A 19627-nucleotide genomic window follows, 5' to 3' on the forward strand; every position below is an offset into this window, starting at 1 on the left:
GCTGAACCCCACTGGCCACCTTCCCAACCACAGAAGCAGCTTCCACAAAGACGTGCTCCATAACATTCTCAGGGACCAAGGCGAGGTTTGCCAGCCTGTAATTCCCCTCCTCACTCCTCTTGAAGACAGACACAACCTTCCCAGTGACTGGGGACCTCTCAGTTGTCATGACCTCTTCAAGGCAAGACGGAGCTGCCTCACCCATCCCCTTCCAGACTTTCACGTGTCCCATTTGCTGGGTGTCCAAGGTAAGCCTCTGCCACGGGCGCTACATCTCACCCTAAATCACCACCGAGCAAGGGAAGATCTTGCAAATAAAGACCAAGGCAAAGAAACGCTCCATATTTCAGCCTTTTCCTGTGTCCCTCATCACCGAGCTGCCTGTCTCATCCAGCCGCAGACCCACATTTTCTTTTGTCTTCATTTGCTGACTATGGAAGTCCTTCTTGCTGCCCTATAATCCCTTGGAGTTTCAACTCCAGCTAAACTTTCCTAATGTGCCCTCTGCCTGCTTGTATCCCTCCTGGGTACCCCATACCTCCTTTCACCTTCTGTTCTTAGTCCTTTTCTCATGTTTGAGCTCAATCAGGACTTCCCCATTCAGCAGTTAAGCAAAGCTGGTGACCTGGCGGTGCCTGCTTGGTTTCCTCCCCATCAGGGAATTCTCTTTGCGATTTGAGGAGGCTGGCCTGGAAGATCAGTTAAGCTCACCTGGGCTTATCTGCCCTTCAGGGCATCTTCCCATGGGATCCTGCCTTTTGGTTCCCTGGAAAGGTTCGAGTCTGTTGTCCTGAATTCTGACATCTTTATTCTGCTACTCGCATCCCCTGAGACCTTAAGCTCCAAGACCTCAGTCACGGCAGCCAAGAGCACACACACACACCCCAACCAGGTCTTTGTGAGTAGCAGATCCAGAAAAGCACCTCTCCTAGGCACTGGGATGAGCCAACCATCTCCAAAAATCATCATAATACACTCCAGAAATCTCCTAAATTAGTTGTGTGTTCCACGACGTTGCCATTCTAGCAGGTATCAGGGTGTCAAGATCAGATTCAAGGAGTTTTGTATATTGTTCATTAAGTGCATATATTCTAATGCTTACATCATTTTCATCCCCTTTTTTTAGCACTATCTCCAGTTTTAAGCATTCTTCTTGTTGCCTTTGATACCAAAAACAGCTACAGAACTTTGCAGACATACCAGTACTATATCCAGATGGAATATGATTTGCCTATTCCTATCTAATTTTCCACTATTTATACAGTCGAGGGTAATTTGGCTGCTGAATCATACAGAAAGCTCATGATAATGCAACTTAACTCCTAAATATTTTCTAGATATTTCGCTGCTTCTTGGAATAGAATCCTGCACCATTCCTAGAAAAACAGCTTTACATTTTCCCATAATAACGTACACAGCTTGCTCGTACACAACTTACTGTGGAATACGGATTTGTCCCTTATTTGCCCATCTCCAAAATTGATAGCTCCTGCCAACCCTTAGAAATTACTATTTTAACACAAGTATTAAGCAGAAGGCCTGGAGGCAAACCCAACAGAATCCTATTAGAAACCATTCGGGTCAGTAACAATAATTTTCTGCTATGCCTGTTTTGAAAACCAACGTAATGGGTGACATGTTGTTCTAGTCTCTTTTTTAATGTCAACATATTTCACTGTACCAAGTCAATTCTCTTACAGAAGTTTATGCATATTGCACTTCATTCCTAAAAAAAAAAAAAAGCTCACTAACAGGATACAGTGACTTATCATGATAATGGACATGATGGATTTGCCTTCACTTAGTCTTTAAAAACAACACACATCGAACCACATACCCTCCAGGAACGGCATGCTAGCCAAGGCAGATATGAAGAGGGAACAGCCTCTATCCAACTAGGCAGCCAGCCCGAAAAGCAGGTGCCTAGAGCTCTGGGGAGAGCAACTTCAGGATACTCAGACACAAGAGGTTAAGACAACCTTGATGAGATGACCAAGACAAGTAGAACTATTAGAAACTGAAAACCAAGAGAAGTAAAACAGAGAAAGCCCTGAGGAATTAGATGAACCCAAGTTGGAAACTCCATGCGTGATGGTCCTGTATATACAAGTTCACTCAAATTCCACGTTCATGTAATATTTAGGTCTTCTAGGACCTGAGAGTGGAGATGGATTTTTATCTTCTCAAGTAGCAACAAACATCTTGCAGTGTTTCTCCTCTTTCCTCATAACAGTCTTATTTGTTATTTGTACTACAGCAGTGCTGAGGAACCCCACATAATCAAAAGAACAATCAGAAATCAAGACAAGTGTATAGCACAAGATGACTGTGGGGCAATTTTAATAACAGACTGACCGCAGAGGTGAATTATGCAAATAAAATAGATGCCAAGTCATACAAATGAAGGAAATGAGATACACAGAAACCTTATAATTTGCACAGACATAGCTATTGTAAAGTCTGTTCTTTTCAGCATGATTAGAGAACTGTCTGAAATAGGAAGAAGTAAAAGAGAGATTATTAATTTTAATTGTTGGAGAATATTTGGCTGAATTTTCAGAGAATGCTGGTACATTAAAGCAGACCTTCAAATCAGAACCTGCCTCTTAAGCTCAGGTTTTTTAGGTCAAAAAGGCCTCCATCAGACACAGCACATTGTCATAGGCATCAAATACTTCCTTAGAGAAAAAACACACAGCACAGTTCTGGCACAAAACAACTCATTTAACAAAGCCTCTGCTCGCTCTCAATTAAACTTTGCTCTACAGACAAAAGTCTCATCAACTAAGAGACCAGAACATCAAAGACTCGATTATTTACAACCCATACAACAGCAGCTTCCACACTCCCTGGTTGGGATCAAGAGTAGCAGGATGCCAGACAACACAGAAAGACTGACCTCATCCCAGCAAGCTCAGAGAAGATAAACTGTAAGAATAAAGCAGGTGGGTTAACACACTGCAACCAGTGGCCACAGCTTAGCTGGGAAGGGGAAGGCATTCCTGCTTATCTACCCCTAGCCTATCCCCAAGGAAAAAAAAAAAACAAGAAACAACCCCAAAAAAACCCACACACCCCCCCCAGACCATTGCAAACCTGCCTTAGAAGAGGTGCTTAGTCTTGTGGAAAGAGGGAAGTGTTGGAGGGCTGGGCGAGAGAATCAAGAATTTTAATCAGCGACCAAAAGAGTCCTCGGCAAAAGGTTCCTGGCCTTAACTTTGTGAACGACGAGACTGAACATCCAGCATCTCAGACAAGTCTAACATCCTGAAAAAAAGCCTTTCTTGTGCCCTGACTACGAGGAGCACGGTCCTAGATGTAACACAACTACAGGTGTTCAAGACAGACAATGAAGTCTATAGATGTGGAATTAAGATAAAAAGTGACACCATTGGTTTCTGAAGAGGAAACTGCCAATATAACACAGAAGTATCCTAGGTACCACATCCTCACCCATTACTTAAATGACCTCCTTTTTCTTGATCTCTAATAGCTCTGCTTTATCACAATGCCAGTCCCTGAAACACAGCTAGCAATAATTAATTCAGTATCTACAATTTCCTGCTAGTAAACAAAACAGGTGGCATCTTACTCATCCGACGTGTTTCAAAAATTGCATGTTTGATGATTGCCCAGAGCAGGTATTTTTGAAAGCTCAAATGCCAGTTATTTGGCTTTATACTGCTCCCCTTTTATTACACCATTTCAGTGTTTTCTTTCACTACCAGGAGTACGACAGACTGCTTTGGTTTCTTAGCAGCATCAGCTTCCCAGGGCTGTTTTCAAATACTGAAAAACTTAACGCTACTTAAAATACAGTCATTTATTGACTAAACTACAATTTTCCAATTTTGATGAAGTAATAGTATTTATACCTGCTAAAAGATAACTGAGATTTTTTTTTTTTTTTTTTTTTTCTTCCTCCATGAAATGCTACTAACAGGTACGCCACACATAATTATGCTTCCTCCTGCTGTGTCACCTGGTATTAGAAATCCAGGATAGGATCTGTGTTCAAAACAGCACCCGTTCTGAAGCAAAAAAACCCTAGAATTTACCAATTTTCTCTTTCTTGTTTACCAAGTTGTACCCACAATGAATGGATGTGACATTCAAAAATCCTCCCAAGAAAAAGCACAGCACGAGCAGAAGCGACAGTTATGTTAACACACTTCAGGCCTAATCAAAGTAGGGCTATTTGCATGGACTAATTAAACGCCTGGCTGTAACGACAAGGAGGTAATGATGATGGCTAGAGAGGGAAGGGGGTGGGAGGGTTGTTTGATTTATTTTTGCATCATTCACAGCTTTCAGAGAGCAACGTCATGTAGAGGACCTCTGGGCAAGGAGGCTGCAGCTTGGCTGGAGGGACCCTGTCGTTCACGACAGCCAGGCCAGAGTCATGCACAAGAGCTGCTCTGCTCTTAAAATGCTGGGGTAATAAATGTACAATTATTTCGAAAGCCATAATCACTGCCTATTCTCAGAGGACATCTGAGCAGGCACTGAAAGGTTTGTCTTAGCTCAGGAAGCAAAAAAAAAAAAGGACGCCGAACAGAAAACCTCGACAGGACCTTCTAACACTGCAGGCTTATTTTCTAAGCTCCCATCCATCAAGTTCAAGGCAAGAACAATACAGAGAATGTTTTTTTCAGCAACAAATTATTAGCAAGCTGTAACTGAAAACACCAGGATGCGTAAGCATATGCTAGAGTGAAATACTTCCAATAAGAAAAATCACATATGCGTGGCTCTAACAGGAGCTGAGTTGCAACCCCTTTTTTACCTCTCTCTGTCAAAACTAAAGGTTATGAGGGTGAAAAAAGCTAAAACAAGGCTAATATGGGCAAGACAGTGCTTATCTCCTCCTCCCTTATGTTAGCTCTCTGCCTTTCTCAAAGCTGTCCCAGTGAGCAGAGCCAAATTACAGTCTTGGAGACCAAAGTCTTCACATTTCTCCTGGAACAGAAGCAGCAACACGAGCTACCAGATTCCTCGCACCGAGGCTTAGAGAGACCCGAGTCTCTGAACTGCCTTCAGACAGCAACTGGAGTGCCACTAACAAATTGGAACCACGAACATCACCTTGGGCAAGTCCAAAGGTCTGTTTAGCCCAATATCCGATCCACCCGTGGCTGTTGCAGATGCTTCGATTAGAGCAGTAGAAGCAGGACAGGCTGGAGTGGTTTTTTCCTTGAATACTCTCACAGTTGCCAATTATTTTCTCTTCAGGGACTCCCTGAGCCAGAGGTGATGTCTTTTGTGGTAGCTGGTGTCTTCAGGATTTAGCAGCTCTCACTGGGTATTTTTCTACGAATTTGGTCACCCCTCAGCCTAACCATGTACTGGTGTTTAATTCCCATTTCATCCGATTGCCTTAGTTCTTGTGCTGTAGGAGATAATCAACATGTATCCTTTTTTTTTTTTTTGGTCTTCCCCATGCTTCTCAGGATTTCATAGATCTTAATTATATCATTCAAATATTTTTTCCACAGTTCCACAGTATCATTTTCCTTCTCCCCTCCCTTATTTTTAAAAAGGCCCGAACACAGGTTCAAGCTGTGAAGGCGCTGCTGAATTACGTGGCAGTGTAACAATATTTCCCAGTTTGCCCTCTATTCCCTTCATTATAATTCCTCACACTGTGCTGGGTCTTTTAACCGAACATCAAGCCTGCGTTTCTCACAGTCATCTACTACAACTTTAAAATCTTGTACCGGAGTGGCACTAGTCAACTTGGAGATCATTGTTCTGCAGTAGAATAGGGGGAGAAAAAAATATAAATCTTTCTTATACACATTGCTCTATATCTACAGTAATTTTCACCTGCCCCTGCACCACCCAGCCAGCATGGTCAAGACCACCTATTCCAGCACAGATTCTTCTGGGATGTCACTCATGACTTTCCTCTATTGTGTAAACTGATCATTTATTCCATCTTCTAATATCTTTCAATTATTTATGCATGCAAAGTCTTCACTCTTACTCCCACAATCTTTAAAGAGGCTTTGGGGAAGGACCTCATTTTTAGAAATCCAGGTTAAGTTACACATATTTGTCAAATGCTTCAAAGAAAACTACAACCTAGACGTTTTGTTGAAACATTAGCCCATTCCAAGTAGGCAGAAGAAAGGAGTTCATCTGCCATGTGATGAAACAAGAAGCTCTCTATACTCAGTCTACATAAAGAGGGGGGTGGTCTGGGTTTTTTTAGCAGCGACAGAAAACAAAACCTGTTATCCTAATAAAGACAACTGAGCTCCAACACATCAGAAAAACATAACTTTTACCAAGATGTCTGAAAGAAGAAAATACATAAAGTTCTTGTAAAACGTCCACTTCTAAGCCCACACTCAATCTATTAGATGAATATACGCACTTCACCATGAGCCAGGCACTTTAAATTTCAGACTAATCTATGAATGCCAGTGAAAAAAAACAACCATTCATCTTATATATAGAAGACGCTGTTAGTCCAACACATCATGCTGATCATTCCAGCCTGGGTTTTCAGCAGCCAAGACAAGCAGATCAATGAGCCACACACGGACGAAACGATAATTTGGTTGCCTACACGCTCAACCAGCCATTCCAAAATTCCCATCCTTGCTCCCAGGATGCTTGTGACAGACTTTTTATCTCCTTTCATCACCACTAATAGCATTTGAAAATGACAAACAAAGAAGCTATGAATGGCATCTCGAAAGGTTTGATAGAACTGCAAAAAGGAAGAAGTGGTTCAAGATGACCAGAAGCTTGAAGGCACTATCAAGCCCTGGGCTTGGTACCGAAGAGGGCAAGATTTCCTGTGCCAAACAGCAGCTATTTAAGAAAACAAAATAGTTTACAAGTGATCACATGCCCTCTCAAGCTACCAAAATCATACAGGTCATTTCTGAAATGGGGAAAATAGCTCACGTGTGAGGGTTATCAGTCCCAAACAGGATTATTTTCAAAACCATTTGTCAGGTTGTGATCCAGAAGAAAAAGCTTGGGAAAAAAATATAATCAGCACAATGAGAGAAAATTGGAGACACTTTAAGCTATGAAGCTTTAGAAGGGATCAAATGCATTGCTCTGTAACAATCTGGGAATTGTTGTCCTGTAATCCAGGATAAACACTAAATACAGAGTCCCGCTCCTTGCTTGAAGCATCAGTTCTGTGCACCATGGTGGCCTTAACCCACACAGTATCTCAAGGGGAGAAAAGCAGAAGGCTGTCGGCTGCGTTCGGTTAATATTTTGGTTTGGTCCATTTTGCCTTTCCGGCATCCTTTCACCAAACAACATAAAATCTAGAAAGAAGTAGCTCTTAGTCCCATTTCAGCTGTCTCTTATGTGGATTCCAGTACAATTTTATTTGACCTTTAGTTAAATTCCACCTCTACCAGGCAATCGATATTAGCTATTCCCACAGGACAGGTTTTACTCTACATCCCTTTCTCTTTTTATCCAAGTGTAAGGAAGCAGATAACACATCCCATGGACAACAAACCGTGTCATCACAGTGACATCGAAGTGCAGGCAGCTTGTCAGCCCGCTCCATACAACGAAACAAAGACTGTTTAAAACTTGCATGAAGAGATGCCCAAGATATGTCCTTGATTTCTCACATCTTTGCTGTGCAATTTACTTCAGGGAAAGTTGAAAGAAGAACAATTTAAATGTCTGCTGCCAGATCAATATGATCAACGATTAGGTCATAATTACCACAGAATAGTCAATATATGTAGTTACAGATGCAGGCTAAAAAGGGATTTGGGGGAAAAAAAAAATCGTTTTATCTAAAATTATAAAAGAAATGACACAACAGTCTCTTTTATTAAATCTAAACTGAAGTTCGAGGTTTCCTTGCTACAAGTGATGAGACAGACAGTACTAGGTAAGACTTACGTGCAATAAAAAAAAAATTTAGTTCCAATTTCAATTCTGATATTGACTCACTGTGGCCTAGGGAAAGTTGCATATTCTTAGTAACAACCACTTCCTACCTTTTATTGAGGAAAACAACCACTTCTGCTGCTGCGGTGCTGCGTATAGTTCCCACAACTCAATGCCCTAAAAGCTATTGTTGCGTAAAGCCAGCGTCCAGTAAAGACCTTGCTTTGTGGTGTCTGCATCTACCCATTAAACAGAATTCATCTTGTCCCCATCTGACACTGCGACATAAACATTCAGCTTGAGGAAGGAGAAGCAGCTTGATTGCTGCTTTGAGGAAACGCAGAAATTGTATCAATAAAATTATAAACAGAGCTAATAAAAAGCAGTCATCAGCCAAAACTGCCAGTGAAAAGCTATGGTTTAGCTGATCTTGTTCTCTTGCCAAAACAAGTCCCTCACCTATAAAGTTGCAATATGATCTCTTTCTCTAAAACAAAACAAAACAAAAAAAAGTCCTAGAAAAGCATACAGGCGCTTGTTTTCTCGGTGCTTGTAAAACCTCACGTTCAGGAAGAGGCTGGCTGCAGCAGACTATAAGAACTGATGGTGCCATTTCCCCAGCTCCATTTGCCATCCATCGTAGCTCCAACTGACGTGCCAACAGTTGCTCAACTTTTAATGGTGATTGAGCTCATTGCTTTGGAAAAGTATTTTGGCTTTTAGCTGCTCCAGTAGCTCGAAACTGCATCCTCCCTAAGCACAGACATCGCTCACAACCACAGTGAAGATGTGTTGGGCCCAAGGAGCAAGTTCTCCCTAAGGAGTGAAGTCAAATGTTTCCTATCATGGCTACAAGCCCCTGCAAATGGCCCAACCTGGCTTACAAGATAAATACACCAGCGAGGAGACAGAAAAAGAGTACAACCGAAGGTGAGTGACCACTTGCGTCTTCCTAGAGGTGGGGAAAAACAAAGGCCGGGAAAGGAGAATGGAACCAAGAACCAACACTGGAAGAAATAGGAGTATCTTGCAAAAAGCTACACTGCAGCAAAAACCAGCACGAGCTCAAGGAGTCAAAAGTCAAAGATGAAGAAGGAAACACCTCCTGCCCAGGCCTGCAATGGAACCAAGACTCCTGGTGCAGGATCCAGCTCACGGGTGCAAACACCCACACCGAGCTGGGGCTTTCACCTCCCTCGGCAGCCGGTGGTGCCTGGTCAGCCGAGCCCAGAGAGCGACGCATGAGCTGGATCCTTCTCTCGGCTCCGCTGACTACACCTCCGCTGCCTGTAAGGGGAGATCAGGCACTCAGTCCACACAGAAACACCAGAACTGAGCTGTCTTAACCCACAGGCTGAACCACATCTCACCTCAGAGCTGTTAGAGAAAAGGTGAATCTTATTTACATCAAAGGAAGAAAGGCCCTTCCCAGTAATTTTAGAATTTCTAGAGCAGCACACAATCTATCTCTGGAGGTGAACCAGGCAAAGGTCTTGCAGAAAGAGGAAAAAAGTAGATAATCAGGTAACACAAGGCCCAGACAGAGGGTGACCAAATCAAGGCTGTACAAACACCCCCAGCTCCACCAGTTCCCAGCTTTTGAGTACTCGACTTCACAAACCAACGGGCCACGAGGAGGCACAGAGTCCCAGAGCGCATTAGCTGCAGCATATTGCAGAAAGACATTTTTCAAAAGCAAACAGCCTCTGCTCTGCCTTGTACAGCAGTCACAAAACAGTCACAGGAAAACCACTTCTTCACATCCTTCTACAAAAGCATGAAAATTAAACCTGCCTTTTTTTTTTTTTTTTCTTTGCATGCCTACTGCGCCCACCATGTTACTAGAAAATTACTTTTCTCTCAAATTAATTTAGCACTGTTGAAAGGCAGTGGATCTCAGTTTACAATATCAATGAGGCAAGCACAGCACAGCTGAGGGAACCATAAACAGCATCTCACTATTTTACCAGCTCATTTTAATTTGGACTGAAAAGCAATCTCTGCTGAAAGAAGGAAAAAGGGTAGTGCAGGTCCCATGTTAGCTCTCCAGGGCATGGGAGTATCAGTCTAGCATCGCTCGCATCCTTACGGAGCTCAAAGCAGTCGCTTATGATTGATCTTCTGCCCATTTGGAAAATCAGAATACAACAGCAACTAAGGCAATGCTTCTGTAATACACACATCCTCCCCTGTGTCAGGGAGGAAATTAACCCAGAAAGCTTATTTAGTACATGCCATACGGTCTCTTCATGACATTACCTTTGGATCACCAGCACAATTTGAACTAGAACTAATAATCAGGCCAGGTTCGTATTCGTACAGGTGGCCAAGGCATGAATAAAACTCCACCTCCAGTTACCAATCCCAGCTGACCACTCAGACCCCATCCCAGCATTAACATTTTAGTGCAGGTCACCGGAGAACTTGTTATGCTTGCCAAATTACACATGCACAGCAGTGAAGCAGCAAAAATGAGAAAAGTATTCCCTTTGGCAGGTGTTCAGCAAAAAAAAAAAAAAAAAAAAAAAAAAAAGAAAAGGCACTGAAATTCATTATTTCGCTCTGACAATGTCATGACCGCTAGGGCCATCATCCTTTCCGCCGGTGTAGGAGAAAATACGGACCAACAGTATTTACAAATATTGTTCAATTTGGTGTAGCTCAGATGGCTGTTATGAAGACACACTATCACCTCATAAACCTTTGACAAAGATGTATTCAGTCCCAGCATCCACCTTAGAAAACCTAAAGTGACCTAATATCAGACGTGCTGTTGCACCTGCACAAATATATGTGAGTACGGCTTCCTCACACCTCCCTTCCCTAGTCATCTACATTCAGTCACAAACCTGAATATTTTACATGCAGGAGAAAATGCTACGGAAATACTGAATAAGACAGATAACCGGATAGGCAATCATTTTCTATAGCTGCAGGAGGAAAAAAGATGAACAGCTACCCGTAATAAGATTAGGATCTGATGAAATGACTTTCACTTATATATCTTCCAAATAACACACACTCCAGCAGCTGAAAGTTGGGTCTTGCAGTAGAAAATATACAATGCAAAAGTAACAGAACGCCAGCAAAGTCAGCTTTGGGGTAATTTTCCTCAAATTCTGACAGCTGGAAAGACATTATCCATACCGAAGGCATTTAGGGGTAACTCAGCAACAAACAGGTTTTAATGGCAAACCTGACTCCTGCAACGTGCAAGAGTCACATCCAAAGCTGGAAAGAGAGAAAATCCGCCTGCTTCACCAGAATGTTAGGAACTAGTCTCTAAATCTCCGGAAACAAAACAAAATTTAGGCAGCATCTCTGTTGTAAACGATCTGGCACTAAAACAATAGCCAGTTATCTCCTGCCTGGCACAGAAAAATCACTGCCCAGTCAGATGTCCTGAGGGATTTGACAAGACAAGCTGTGAGGGATACAGCCACAGCAATTTGCAGTGTTGCTGCCTCCTCCTATTTGCTTCCTTCTCTGCCAGAAGCTGCTGCCTGCACGGGAGGGGATGCAGGACGGGATAAGGACCCCCACACCTCAGCTGCCCAAATTACTGCTAGAAGAGGAGTTTAAGCCGACAATTACAGCAGTTTGTGAGGGAGCTGCTAGAGCTTCAAGAGCCTACCTGTCACAGTACCTACTCATTACAGCAAGTCAAGAGGTGAGATCTGACTATCAAATTCTGGCAATTTGTAGCAGGGCAATTTAACAGGCTGGGCTCCCTGCAGCCAAAGAAGTAGCGTATCTTCTTAAACGGCTACGCGATCCAGATTACATTAATTTGTCACAGGGTGAACTCTGGCAGCTGAAGGGTGGACGACTATGTTTAGCTGCTGGTTTTGAAAGTGGTAACCTCAAGCACAGGGTCAAGGTAGATAAAAGGAGAACAGTAACCTCTTAAAATCACCCCAGCATGAATCACTGGAGCTAGTGAGTCAAAGCCCTCGGTTATTTTTGCTAGAGTCACAATTAGTACTCAGAAAGCACAATTAAGATACATTAATGTAACAAGCAACCATATGTCAATTGAGCCATCTGAATTGTAGGAGAGCATCTTCTTTGCTTACACTAACTGCAAGGTAAAGCATGTTTGCTTAAACCTCTTTTCTTGAGATTCACAGTACACCCAAAATACAAACACAAAGCCAGCTGCAACAGCACAAGCGTAACACGCCCACTTGTTATCCCACGTAACTTCATCGTGGGTCTGGGGGCTACAAGTCAAGCAGCCAGGTTTAAATCTTGGTAAAATTACAGCACCGGCAAGACTAGACTTACCTGCAGAAACCTACATCTTCTAATAAAACTTCTACTAAAATTGAGAAATGTAAAACAGACTTCAACTTTGACAATTAAGTGCAACCTTTTGGAAGCAGGTTTACTGCTCACTACTGAAAAGCAAAATTAGGAGTGGCTTAGTTATCAACCTTCACAATCACTGTGTTTCTTGCGGAGCTTCTATGAGAAGAATTATTGATACACAAAATCTAATGGGGGTATTTGAGAAAAGAATATAACGATCTTTCCAGAAAACACATCATTTGACAATCACACAAACCACATTTTTCATGGGTCGCTCTGATCTGGCATGTTCAAGAGGAGTGATTTCCAGCTGGGTTTTAAAAGGCGTCAGGAGCTCCACGTATCAAACCAACTGCTGCTGAAACTGGCAGTGCTTGGTTTGTTGTTTGGTTTTTGTTTTTTTTTTTTCTTAAAATGGGCTAAGAGGTCTTAAACTGGACACACAATAATCCAGCCCTAAGCAGTGGTTATTTAAAACCTGTTTTTTTTCTTTCAGCAAAGGCTCTAAAGTAGCTGATCTATCTGCTTACCACTTGCCAAAAGATCAATATGGCTTTTGGGATGCTTAAAGGAAATTTCCTCGTGCATAACGAAAACATTTGTGGCAGCGGGAAGCACTGCTGCCTGCTCACCAGCTCCATGGAAGACACAACTAATGGTGGAAACACAAAAGGACACTTGGCAAAAGCAATCGATGACAAGCCTAAGAAAAAGGCAGTCTCACGGTGTCACCAGGTATTCAGAGCTGCAGTTTCTCCAAGAGGAATCAAAGGCAGCTGACAGTACTCACTTCTGCCAGTTCTGGGCTTCAACGCATGATGCAAGTGGAAAATGAGCCTTTGAAGAGACTACTGACTGATGAGGGGATGTAAAGCCAAACCAGTCTTGGATTAGCGACTTATTATGGAAATAGTTATTGTATCTGCTGTGCATCTGAATATTGTCACATAAATAACAGGTACAGAAGGTACGTGAATTGCAGAACATGAGGCTCCAGCAATTTTATCCCCTTCTTACTTTGCCATTAACAAAATGATTTACAACCAGATCGACTATCAGACAACACATGATACTGTTAAAATAAAATTTTTAAAATAATTTCTGTGCATTTTTAAAGACACTAAGAGAAGCCAGGCTTGGCGTTGCAGTCCAAGGAATTGCATGGGTGCAGAGCCTGGGGGACCTTTCTGACACCCACCTTTCCCAATACAGGCAAGTTCTCCTTTGGCCTCATTCACTAATTAAAAGTCAGAACCTGGCTCAGAGGAGAGATGCGCAGCCCTTGGAGTCAAGTGGTGAGTCACAGTGGCAGTTAAATAAGCCCAGCACCTCTAATGACTCACGGGGTCAGGTGAGACAAGCAAAATGATGGGGAGCAGCAATTCTCGTTTGCAGGTGTATTTTACACCTTCTTCGTCCTCACAAAAGAGCAAAGGCAGCCGCAATCAAGTCAACACTTGGGCTTGATGCGAACAACTCCCAGAGAAGGCTGTATTTCTTTAGTGTGCAAAAAGAAAAAAAATTTTAAAAAAAAATCTGTCTTACAGCAATTCTTTAACAGTTACTACAAATCTCCTCCTAAAGAAGGGAAGCTTATCACCAAGTCCACAACCTTGCTTGGTAGACATCCAGAAGTGCACTGAAACAGCAGATAAAAATTAAAACTTTGCAGTCTTGTTGCACGCTCTCTACAAAACAAAGACACACACACCCTATGGCTCTGCAATTCTTTACTCACTCCTTGGCCAACTTATTTCGCAAGCATACCAAAGCACCTCAAGCAAAGAGATCTGTCTGAAGAGTCTAAAAAGTGTTTATTACCTTAATAGGGAGGTGCTACAGAAATATTAAACACCAGCAACACTTTCTCTGGGAAGTCACGTCCTTCCTCCACTTGCAACAGATTTGCTACGAAAGCCCAGCAGCTTCTCTGTTTATTTTTTTTTTAAAAAAAAATCACACTTTTGGTTGGTGAGTTTGTATATGTAAATTCAGTCACTTCTACACTCACGTCCCATTCATGCATCCATAAAAACCAACATCTTAACTCACCTCAGGTCCACTCACACAAAAAGAATCTCCTACCGCTTTATAAACAGAGGTATAAAGGCAGTTCCTCACACCCCCCAGGTCAGCTGCCCAGTTTACCCGGAAACAGTTTAAAGCAGCAACCTAGCTTAGGTGCTCTGAGCCATCCCATGAAGATCCTGCTCTTTTCACTGACTATAAAACCACAGTTTCAGATTTATTTATCTGTCAGGAGCTGGCTAGAGCGGCGCCCCACCTCCCTGAGACATCGCTCCCAGTCCCGCATCATTTCTCTCACACAGGCACTGCTGGGTTTGCAGCTTTGTGATTTACCATGAGGCTGGATTTACCGTAAGACTGTGTATCTGCAAGAATGCCTGAAGTCAACTCAAATTATCAGCTGGAGTCCAAGGGCCAACACAGTTTGAGGACTTTTTTCTTCAGACTTGCAGCGCCGGTTCCTGGTGAGGAACAGCATATACCCTCACAGCAGGCTACAGGCATATTGTACTGGTTGAAACTGCACAGAGTCACATCCTTTTTATCAGATTAACTGGGACCAGAAGCTGCAGCAGGCTGATCAAGACAAAGTATTATATGAAGAAAATTCCAAATTACGTCAAGAGGAGGATGCCAGATTGATGAGCCCGTCAGTGCTGCACAGTTCAGAGCGTATAGGTCAGCATATCCCTATCGCTGCAAGGCAGCACTGGACGTAGAAGCAGAGCTCAAGTTTAGGGCAAAGTAAAGAAATGACTGGACAAAAGAGGAAAAAACTGAGTTCACAGTTAGGTGGCCTGTAGCCTATACAGATAGATGCTCCACTGGCTTAATCAAAGGTCATGCTCAGAAGGAATTTTAAAAAAGCATCCTGGCTGAAGGTCATTTTTCCCATTAAGGAATCGCTGTACAAAACCTAAAGTTATAATTTGCACAAGGAAGAAAAATTTCAAGGCTACCAGAATCGTATTCAAAGTAAGGGATGAGAGAGACCAGATCCCAGGTTACTGCTGAATGCAGTGCCTGCAATGTAAACCGAATAAAATACTGTCAGTATTCCCCATGTAGCATGGCCTCTGTTGATGGAAGGAGTAAGGGTGAAGGGCTGAATCCTCATGTACAAAAATAAATAAATTCACTCTTAATGTTTATTTCAAGTGTCACTGACCACCACAAAGTAGTACTGCAGTGACACAGTACGACAGCTAAATGCAAGAAGCACAAAAACAAAAGGTCTGATTCAGCTTGAACTCAATTTTCTTGCCTTTAGAATATTTAGGAAGTGTAACTTGAGTAACTCCCACGTACCTCCATTTACTAAGCATTTCACATGAATTTTTATGTTAAAAATATAAACCTTTATTTATCTGCTGGAAAAAAAAAAAACCACACATTGCTAGCGAAGGATTTCTCACATTGCTCGATCTGCGCGCTTGCAAGGCAGCAGCACGCTGACTTCAGAGTCACTTGGGTTTTGCATGCACTCAAAATTACTTGGTCACACGGTCTGTGTCGTAAATAGTTTCCTCAGTAACCTGCAGAGCGAAGGACAGGCTACTGGAAAAAACAATTTTAGGTCCAATAAAATTAGCTAGACACCTGCAGCAGCAGCAAAAAAAAAAAAAGGAATAACCACATCCTGAACCACCTGATGTACGTATAAGCCCAGAGCTAGTTTGAATAGACAACGTGCAAATAGACAACGTGCAAATACCACCCTTCTGCCATAATGAGCTGTGTCCTTCAGTGCTCACAACTAGAGCAAAAGAAAAGCATCTTCTTTTCCCAACTTGTTCATTATTTCATCTTGATCAAATCCACTGGGAAAGAGCAGCATAGCACTTTTTGTCTGGTCTTTGAATGACAAGGGGAAAAAAAAAAAAAAGAAAAAAGAAAAAACGAAAAGCAAAGAAAACCAAGAGAAGTGTTTGCTGCCCTCCGGAGGAAAACCAAATGAAATTACAGCTTTAAAAGACGAAGGTAGACATGAAGCTAGGCAAGGGCTGGTCCCTCTCAGTTTTAAAACTGCTTTCTTTACATGATAAAGGATCAAGGAGAATCCACTGCACTGAACGAGAGGACAAGGTAGCAAACCAAAACTGTCAGTAGGGATGCTCACCTAGTTTTAACAGCTCCAAAACATCAAATCTCTCCTTTTTCTTTTTTTTTTTTTTTTTAACTACAAAATGCACTGAAAAGTTATGTATTTAATGACCCAAAGCACACGTAAATAAATCAGCCTCTGATTTTCTGTTCACCAACTGTAAAATGAGAAGAGCATCTCCTTGCCACACCAAAATACTGCAAGGGTGACTGCGTTGGAGACTGGAAGGGGCTGGGAGCTCCTGAGCGCTGACGCTCTCGGGGGTGAGTCATCCCTGATGGGAGCTGACGTCTGGCCTCCCTCCAAGGCGGGATCAGCTCCCCGTCCCAGCTCAAGGAAATAAATCCCGTGGCAATGGGATTCGTCACAACTCCAAATCAAGGTGATGAGGCATAAAAGGTAAAAGTCCAGATGGAATGCCAAGAAATTAGAAGCAGCTTAGCGTTTCCCACACGAGAAAATAGATAAACCGTGGCCCTACGTTCTGCGGGTGCTATGCAGTACGCAGAGCTATGCTGCAAGTTGAGCTATAAATATTCCGTGTCTAAATACGTATTTGGATAAACATTGCCTTTTTAAAAAAAAAAAAAACAAACAGCTTTTCTTCAGTATTTGCTGTTCTTACACCGTTCAAAGAACACTTTTAAACAACTACATTAAGGAAAATCAAGATGCTTACCTGACAGCCTCTGCTACATTATTGGAAGTGTGACCTGATAAGGCATCGTGAAGGTTTCTGATGAAGTAATCTCTGTAGTCTTCCGGCAGGGCCATGAATGTTCCACCCATCACAATAAACTCTACTTTATCCACGCTGTGGCCCAACTGCTTCAGCTGTAAAATTAAAAGTACCGGGGGACAAATTACCAATCAGGGACTTACCTAAAAGACTTCCCTGAAAACCCTGACATTCTTACACTGCATTTCCTTCTTTCACTGTCGTTTCTTTCACATATGACAAACCCTGAACACTTTTGCACAGATTTCTTATAACCTCCCCCCTTAAAAGCCCTCAAAAGTTATTTTTCTACTGCAAGAACAGAGTACAGATATTGAGCCCAGTGTTACAGGTTTTCTTGACACAGCAGAATTGAGCCTAGTATCTTGCTGATGGAGTAACCCTGGTTCCCAGTTTGAAATTAGCTTAGGTAAGGCCAGTACTAAAAGTTTCCTCACATTGCCTTCAATCCATGCAGAACTCTCCTTAAAAACTTGTGGGAGAGAAGGACTACACTGAATCCACAGAGAATTTTCCAATGGATGTGGAGATAAACAGGGAACCAGCCAAAGCAGAACAGGATCAAAAAACTCTTCTAACTCTCCAGTAAAGTCCTCCAAAAAATCATTTTGGTAGGAAAGCCACTATTTGAGTACTAAATTCTCCATTTAAGTAATTATCAAGAACTAGTAAGCGTCACAGAAGTTCAGTACAATTTTTTTGTAATAGGATCTCCTATTAGCCAGGTATTGTTCAGAACAGATAAAATCTTATAAGAGGTTCAAAACTTGTCATTTATCTAATAGAGATGATAGACAGTTTAAAGGTCTAAAAATAATTTTTCTACAGGGATCAAGTCAGGCTAATGTAGAATTATAGAATCATAAAAAAGTTGAGGTTAGAGGGGACCTCTGGAGGTCACCTAGTTAAATCTTTCTTCTCAAAGCAGCATCAGCTACCAGCAGTTTGTTCAGTACTGCATCCAGGCTCTGAATGTCTCAAAGGATGGAGACTGCACATCCTCTCTGGGCACCTGGCTCACAGTTCCCTGATGCTCAAATAGAATTTCTCATGTTTCCATTTGTGCTCATTGCATCATGTCCTGTCCTGTCACTGGGCATCACTGAGAAGAGCCTGGCTCTGTCTTCTTTACAGCCTCCCACCAACTACTTACACACATTGGCAAGATTCCCCCAAGCCTTCTCATCCCCGGCTTAAACAGCCTTGGCTCCCTCAGCATCTCTTCAGATGCTCCAGTCCCTTCATCATCTTAGTGGCCTTCTGCTAGACTTCCCTCAGTGTGTTCACGTCTGTCTTCTGCGGAGCCCAGAGCTGGACACAGCTCTCCAGGTGGGGCCTCACCACTGCTGAGGCTAGAGGAAGGATCTCCTCCCTTCTTGACATGTTGGCAACACTCCTAATGCAGCCCAGGAGGCTACTGGCCTTTGCCTATAGACCACAGTGCTGCTCATGGTCAACCTGGTGTCCACCAGCACCCCCAGCTCCTTTTCTGTAGAGCTGCTTTGCAAATGGTTGGCCCCCAGCACATACTGGTGCCTGGGGTTGTTCCTCCCCAGGGGCAGGACTTGGCATTTCCCTTTGTTCAACTTCAAGAAGTGCTCAGCAGCCCATTTCTCCAGCCTGTCCAGGTCTCTCTGAATGGCAGCATGATCCTCTGGTCTGTCATCCACTCCTCCCAATTCCATATCATCTACAAACTTGCTCTGTCCCAGCACCCAGGTCATTAACACAGAGGTTAAACACTCTTGGCCCCCATATTGACAGTTGGGTTACATCACTAGAGACTGGCCTCCAGCTGCACTTAGTGCTGCTGATCACAACCCTTTCAGTCCACCAGTTCAGGCAATTAAAAGCACTCTCATTTTCATCACAACCACAATGTATTCCCCTTTCAGTGTAAGAATTTACCTGTTCTACTCTGTGTCTTGTCTGGAGATAAGGGTCATATCTAGCCCGAATGGCCCTCATGGACGTTGGCTAAAAAACACAAGGAGATTCATTTTGTAATTTATTTTTTTAAAAAAAAACAGTGAAAAAGAAAAAAAAAAAACCTTTTATCATTGAAACAGATGCTTAAGTCTTCAAATCCTAATAGATCCTAAAATCTTCAAACTCAGAACCAAAGAGTCCATCCAAGTTCAAATATTATTTTGGCTCCTTAATTTTTAAAAAATTATAACAAAACACATTGTCATCCTGAGATGGTAACATGACATAAAAAGAATAACACAATTTTTCAACTTTTTAGTGCATTACAACAGGATGAAGAATCTCTGTAGTGAGTCACAAAAAATATCACCAAAAAATCACAATGTTTTTCAAAGTACCACTTTTTCTGTCCCATTCATTTTAGTTTCTCTCCACTTGCACAAGTTATCCAAGCAGCGTCCTCTAGAGCTCAGTCTAAACTTCAAATATTCTTTAAGCTAAAGATACTATTTCAACTGAAATCCCTAACACCTTACTACTAATATTACCATCCAATGTAAACCTATTAATAACACTCCAAAACAAGGTTTTCAAGTATCTTTTGTATCCTGGATTTATGTAGTATTTTGTATCTG

General features: G+C 42.3%; 1 protein-coding gene across 1 annotated transcript in view; it reads right to left on the reverse strand.

The window, feature by feature from the left end:
* The window catches only part of ELP3 (elongator acetyltransferase complex subunit 3), a 71459-nt gene that overhangs the window by 40612 nt on the left and 11220 nt on the right, over positions 1 to 19627 (reverse strand). Inside the window, exons 6-7 of the mRNA XM_026846300.1 lie at positions 18972 to 19040; positions 17004 to 17158 (exon numbers count right to left, since the gene is read on the reverse strand). Coding sequence (XP_026702101.1) covers positions 17004 to 17158; positions 18972 to 19040 — 224 coding nt within the window. The remainder of the gene's footprint in view (positions 1 to 17003; positions 17159 to 18971; positions 19041 to 19627) is intronic.

Source organism: Athene cunicularia, assembly GCF_003259725.1.
Source record: "Athene cunicularia isolate RWA chromosome 3 unlocalized genomic scaffold, athCun1 chr3_part1, whole genome shotgun sequence".
Lineage (NCBI taxonomy): Eukaryota > Metazoa > Chordata > Aves > Strigiformes > Strigidae > Athene > Athene cunicularia.